Source organism: Geospiza fortis, unplaced genomic scaffold (assembly GCF_000277835.1).
Source record: "Geospiza fortis unplaced genomic scaffold, GeoFor_1.0 scaffold676, whole genome shotgun sequence".
NCBI lineage: Eukaryota > Metazoa > Chordata > Aves > Passeriformes > Thraupidae > Geospiza > Geospiza fortis.
In genome coordinates, this window is record NW_005054600.1 from 247,049 (window position 1) to 253,141 (window position 6,093).

Consider the following 6,093-nt stretch of genomic DNA (forward strand, 5'->3'; position numbering starts at 1 on the left):
CGGGTTCCTCGGCCTCCCTGCACGACAGAACCCGCGGGCCTTCCTTTCTGAGGTGCGGCACTGGGAGCCCACAAGGAACAGTCCTTGGCCACGCGTGGATGGGGCCGAGGCTCTCCGGGCCGTGCTGCAGCCCTGAGGCTCGGCGGCGCGGTGCCATCCCGACGGGCACGGTGGCTTCACAACGGTTCTGGTGCCGTCCTGAGGGTCCCAGTGCCTCCCTGAGAGTCCCAGTAGTTTGCTGAGGGTCCTAGTGCCATTCCAAGGGCCCTGGTGCCAGCCCAGAGCCTCCTTCCCAACAGGCCGCGTTCCCCCAGGTCCCCTCCTGTCCCCCCCTGAGGCAGCTGCTCCCCTCCCGGAGCTCCTTTCCAGCCTTTGAGCTCTGCTGTCCCAGCCCTGCTCTGTCTGGGGCTCCCTCAAGCTCCAAAGCTGCAGGGTTACTCTTTCTCCCCTCCTCATCCTTCTTTCCCCCAGCAGCAGCTCCCAGGGTTGCAGCACTGGGATGTGCTGAGCCTGCAGAACATAATTCCAAATGGCAAAGGGGAGACTTTTTATAGCTCGGGACATCCAGCTCCAGTGTGGTGTGTTTAAAAGAGAGACATTGTTGGAGACCTGGGACCCTCAGCAAGGGTCTGCAGTGATTTGGGTGCTTCAGGGTCAAAGAAACATGAACAAGAGGGATGGACAAAGCATTTCCATTGCAGAGGAGCTCTCAGCTTAACACGAATCTCTGCTGGATTCTGCTGCAGGTGCTGACAGGAGTTTGTGTGAGGGAGCAGAGCCCAGGGACCCTCTCTCCTGCATGAGCTTTGTATCCAAACACTTGGATTCCTTGAAGCCCTTGAAGACAAAGAGAACTAGAAGTGGTGCCAGCCCTGCAGGAACACGCTGGACTTCCTTTATCCTTCCTCCAAGCTCAATAAAGCTCCTCGGCAGAGGAAGCTGTGTTGGCTCCCCCCACACGACAGTTCTGCTGAATTTAAAGGTCGCAGAGTGCCTGCTGAGAAAACGTGGCTAATAAAAGGCACAGAAACAAGTGCAGTGCCAACAGATTAAATTCCCCTTGTAAGACACCGAGCAGAGGGTTCAGAGCCCTGGAAAGGTCACTCAGTATGGGGCTCCTTTAAAGACACACAGGGAGAATGCGAGTCTGGGAAAAGCAGCTGGGAAGAGATGAATAAAATCTCACAGCGTGTCCTGGGAAGCCCCAAACGTCAGAGGAAGGGAGGCCTGGGGTGTGTGGGGCACAGTGCAGTCCTGGCCTGGCTCCTGCTGGCCCCAGGTGAGGACTCTGGAGCCGGCTCAATGTTGCAATCCCAACCCACCATAGTCCCACGGCCAAATTTTAATCCTGGAACCGTTGCTGAGACAAAGCAAGTGGGACACTGTGTGACGCTGGGGCTAAAGAAGGACCTACAGGGACGTTCTTGCTGTTTCTGGGACAGCACAGGAGGGTGCAGAGCCAGGAGGGAACGGGCAGTGCCCTGTTCTGGGCACTCAGCAAGTCCAGCAGGCACCAACCCAGCAACAGTGATGCACTGGAGAGCATCTCCTATCTCCTCTCCATGTTTATTGTTATTTCAAAGGAACATAGCTAGTTAGAGACCCCTTGGCTGTGGGATTTGAATGGGGAGAACAGGGAGCCTTGCAGCATTCCAGCCTTCCAGCCCAGGTAGGATCAGTGACTGCTGGACACTCTGGCCTGAGCAAACAGCTTAGAGGAGCAGAGGGACATGTGGCACCTGTCCGGACAAGGGGCAAATTTCACAGGCTCAGAGTGAGGCCCAAGACCTCTGTCCTGTCGTGGGATGTTGGACATCTCCATGTACCTGTTGTGGATCATATGCCTATTCCTGCCCCTGTGCCAGAGGGCAGCTTGCAGCATCCCCACATGAGGGAAAGTGTGAGACCTCCTTCCTCCTGTGACAACAGGGGAGCTCCCCAGGGCTGGGGCCAGGTCTGATGGAGAGAGCAAAAGCTCTAAACAAACAAGCTCCAGCGTGTCCCTGGGTCAACAGGAGCAGCTGGAGGAAAGCAGCACATGGCTGGGTGGCAAGGAATGCCATTGTCTGTGCTGGTGCTGCTTAGAAAGATCCTCAGTGCCTTTGGAAGTCCTGAGAGCTCCACTCACCAGGTGGAGCCTGGCAGGGGACTGTGCCCTCTCCACCAGACAGGGAATGCAAAAGCAGCAGCAGATAGGGAAGAGCTGGTGTCACCCATAGGGTCTGTGGGGCGAAGAGGGAGGACTTGGGACACTTGTTTTCCCTGCCAGGCAGTGCCCAGCCCTTATCTATCATAATGGCCTGGCACAGTCCTTCCCAGAGCTGAATCCACTGTGAGGAAGTGGAAGGAGGAAGATGCTCAGCCCTGCTCAGGGCAAACCTTGGCAGCAGCAATTAAACGAGCCCTTCAAAGAGAGGAAGAGGCCAGCAGGTACCTCTGTGCCAGGCTCAGTGTCCAGGGCAGTGTCTGGGGCTGGGGAAGGGAACCTCTGCTCTTCCAGCAGTCTGCAAAGGCTCCCAGGAGACCCAGACTCCTTCCGAGGCTGTGGCAGCAGATGAGGTTGGTGTGGGCAGGAGCTCTCAGCACATCTCAGCAGGACCTGTGCTCTGCAGGCAGAGCCCCTTACATGTGCTCAGGGTGGTTCTGCAGACATGTGATGAAATCAGTGACAGGTTTTCCCTCGTAGCAGATCCGATACACAGCAGTGAAGAGGGGGAACCTGTGGGCAGACAAAGAAAGTCACCCCAGGTGGCAGAGTCAGAGCACCTCGGCTTCTGTCAATGGCACGCAGGAGCAGGTGGGCCAATGGCACTGTGCCCCATCCAACAGGCCGCTCCTGCCCAGCTGGTGGGGGCTTTCCCCTCCTGCTGCTCCTGAAAAGGTCCCAGCTCCACCCCAACAAAGCACAGAGATTCCAGCACTCACTTCTCCACTGCATTCTTGCTCTTGAGGATTCGATGCAGCTCAGCAGATGTCTGGGGACCCTGCAGCTTCTGCCCATTCAGCATCTCCTTCTCCAGCTGCTCGATGGACTGAAACAACACAGCAGTGAGGAGCTGGACCTGCAGCCCTGCTGCTGCACCACGTTCCTGCCCTGGAGCTGGGCTGCAGCACTAGCCAAGCACAGACAGATCCCACAGTACTAAGGGGGATCACCTCCCTGCCTGCTCACCAGCTTCATGCAGAGATCATAGATTCATGGAATATCCTGAGTTGGAAGGGACCCACAAGATCATCCAGTCAAACTCCTGCCCCCCCACAGACACCCCGACAGTCCCACCCTGTGCCTGAAAATGTTGTCCAAACACCCCTTGAGCTCTGGCAACCTTGGGGAACCTGCTCAGTGCCTGACCACCCTCTGGGTGAAGAATTTTTCCTGCTATCCCACCTAAAGCTGCCCTGACCCAACTTTATCCACACACTTTTATCAGTGTCAGCCGCTCCCAGCTCTGCTCACCTTCCCAGTCTTGGCAAAAGCCTCGGCCACCTTGCGGTTGCGGCCCCCATAGCAGGTCGTGATGAGGTCGGCAACGCCGCAGCTCTCCAGGAAGGTGGAAGAGGTGACAGGGGCCTTACAGAAGAGTTTGGCAAAGCCGATCATCTCCATCAGGCCCAGGCGGATCACGGCAGCCTTGGTGTTGTCACCGTAGCCAAGCCCATCACAGAAACCGGCCCCTACAGCCACCACATTCTGGAAAACAGTGCCAATGTGGAGGGGTCTGTTCCCAACAGAGCTTGGGGCTTCTGTGAGCAGCCTGTGTGATCCCAAGCACTGGCTGCTCTCTGTGCCACTGCCCACCATCCCTCCTCCCCCGAGCTCCCAGGCTCTGCTCACCTTGAGAGCCCCACAGATCTCTACAGTGTCAGCTTCCTGCACCACTGACACACGGAAGTTGGGGGTCTGCATCAGGTCCTTCAGCATCTGCCCGTGCTTCATGTTCTTGCAGCCTGAGGAGACAAACGGACGAGGAAGAAGATGATGGGGAAGACCCATGAGGTAAGTCCATGCTTTCCTGAAGGTCATTCAGCGAGAGGAACCTATTGCCCAACCATTGTTGCAAAACAGTTGCAGGTCCACACAGAGTCAGGCACACACTGCCTGACAGATAAGCAATGTTCAACTTTGACGTTCCCAGAACACAGGGGACAGTCCATGCTGCTGTCACGCAAGACAGAAATGACTTTCTGAATGCTCAGTAGGTTAAAGGCATCTTCAAAGGTTGTAAATTTGGGGTTGCAGCTTTCTGTCCTGGTTGTCCCTGCAGGGTCCTGTGTGCTCACAGGGGTTGTGGGCTCTGCTCCACCTCCTCAGCCTCCTGCCCAGTGTGTTTGCTGTTGTTTAATAAAACAACACTTGGAATGCCACAACTTCTGACCCAGCAAATGGTTTGTCTTGGCTCTGTGCACAGTCCCCTACAGTGCGGAGGGTGTTGGAACTGTCACCAGATGAACTTCCAAGCAGCCCTGGCTGGCAATAACATGAGATCCAGGTGGGCATCCTGTGAAGCCCAAGGAAATCAAGGATGGAAATTATTCCTAAAGGGCCTCTTGTTGCCCACCTCTTTAATTTGTGCCAGGCAGCTGCCTCATGCTGGCTCCATGCTGGCAGGAACTTTCAGCTGCACAACTCCATTGTTAATGAAGCGAGTGATCCCATCACAAACCCTGGGAATGAGCTCAGCCAGCTCCTATGGAGCCTCCTGTCTTCCCAGGGAACAGGGCCAGTCCACCCAAGGCAGCAGGAGTTTGAGCTGCACCATACTCTGCCCTTTGCCTCTTCCTGCTAATCACAAATGGAAGCTGCTAACGAGGAGGGCTCCTTACCAATGGTGGTTTCACAGAACTTCTCTTCTGCCACTTCATTGGCAATATTGGCCCCCATGAGCACGTTCATTTCTATTCCCAGTTTCTCATGGATGATGTCTGAGATCAGCCTCAGCCCATCTGGTCCTTCATCCACGCCCTGGGGACAGCCAGGGACAGAGATCACAGCATCAATTACACTGGGATAGATCTCTAAGGACATTGAGTCCAGCCTTTGCCTGAACACCACCTTGCCAACCAGACAATGAGAACCTGCCCCTCCTGGACACCTGCCCTACACCCCAATCCTGCCATTCCCTGTGCTGCAGTGCTCTGACTGATCCTGATGTGCAGAGCTGTGCCCTGCTCCTCTCAGCACTGAGATCCCCCATATGCCCTCACCCTTCTCCACCAACACCTCCAAATCCCCACAAAGACTCTGCCCCCACTTCCTTCTTCCCCCCACTGCCCATTTCTGTTCCAAAATCCCTGGATTCCCATAGCAGCCACCCCCAGCCAGGCTGCTTCCAGCTCCCCTGCCTTGGCCCCGCACCCTGGCGAGCGCTGCTCCTGCTCACACCTTGATGAGTGACATCCCAATGGCATCTTTCTTCACGTGGCCCTTGAGCTGGTCACAGACTTTGCCGATGAACTGGTGGGGCACCACGAACAGCAGGACATCAGCCCCTGCACAGGCTTTGAGCAGGTCTGGCTCTGCCACCTGAATAGAGTGTGACTGTTGTTAGGGACTGGGAAGATGGATGGCAAGGAAGGGCCCAAAGTCACCATGCCGAGGTCCCTGCCAGCAGAGGGGCTGGTGGGATGATCCCAGAGCAGAGGGGATGATGCCAGCTCACAGGCAGCCTCATGGCCTCCAGCCCAGCCTGTGGGATGCCAGAGCAGGGTCAAAGGTGGGCAGTGAGAGCAGCCAGGGCTGCAGCTCATCCAGGCACAGATGAAGGTCAGTGGGAGGGCATAACTGAGCCCCGCACAGCCCGGTGCATCCCCTGCCTTCACAGCCGGGGTTCCAGCAGCCCCCCAGAGCTGCTGGCCTCTCTCCAATGCACGGCCATCAGCTCTGCCCCTCGAGAGACTGCTGGCAGCCCACACTCACCACGTTGGGGGGCAGCTTGTGCCCCGGCAGGTACTTGACATTCTCGTGCTCCGTGTTGATGATGTCCGTGAGCCGCCGGCCGCCCACCTCCTCCTCCAGCACCCACATGTTCACCTGGTTCTCGAAGCTGCCCAGCCGAGCTGTGTTGCTGCCGGCGATCTTGGCGATGGCCCAGG

At 56.8% G+C, this 6,093-nt stretch overlaps 1 protein-coding gene across 1 annotated transcript; it reads right to left on the reverse strand.

Annotated features, from left to right (window-relative positions):
- Positions 1-1,934: 1,934 nt before the first annotated feature.
- On the reverse strand, positions 1,935-6,086 carry GPD1 (glycerol-3-phosphate dehydrogenase 1). The gene is made up of 7 exons (XM_005430096.2): positions 5,918-6,086; positions 5,384-5,524; positions 4,825-4,963; positions 3,836-3,948; positions 3,458-3,691; positions 2,926-3,032; positions 1,935-2,719 (listed from the first exon to the last, which is right to left on the reverse strand). The coding sequence occupies exons 1-7, from the start codon at positions 6,023-6,025 to the stop codon at positions 2,623-2,625; spliced, it is 939 nt and encodes a 312-aa protein (XP_005430153.1). The 5' UTR covers positions 6,026-6,086; the 3' UTR covers positions 1,935-2,622.
- Between the last annotated feature and the right edge of the window lie 7 nt (positions 6,087-6,093).

Excerpts from the sequence above, each read along its gene's own strand:
- GPD1 (XM_005430096.2), bottom strand. The coding sequence starts at position 6,025 with ATGTGGGTGCTGGAGGAGGAGGTGGGCGGCCGGCGGCTCACGGACATC. Across the intron at positions 4,964-5,383 it reads TTGGGATGTCACTCATCAAG|GGCGTGGATGAAGGACCAGA; the intron begins GTGTGAGCAGGA and ends GGCTGTCCCCAG. Across the intron at positions 2,720-2,925 it reads AGCAAGAATGCAGTGGAGAA|GTTCCCCCTCTTCACTGCTG; the intron begins GTGAGTGCTGGA and ends GTCTGCCCACAG.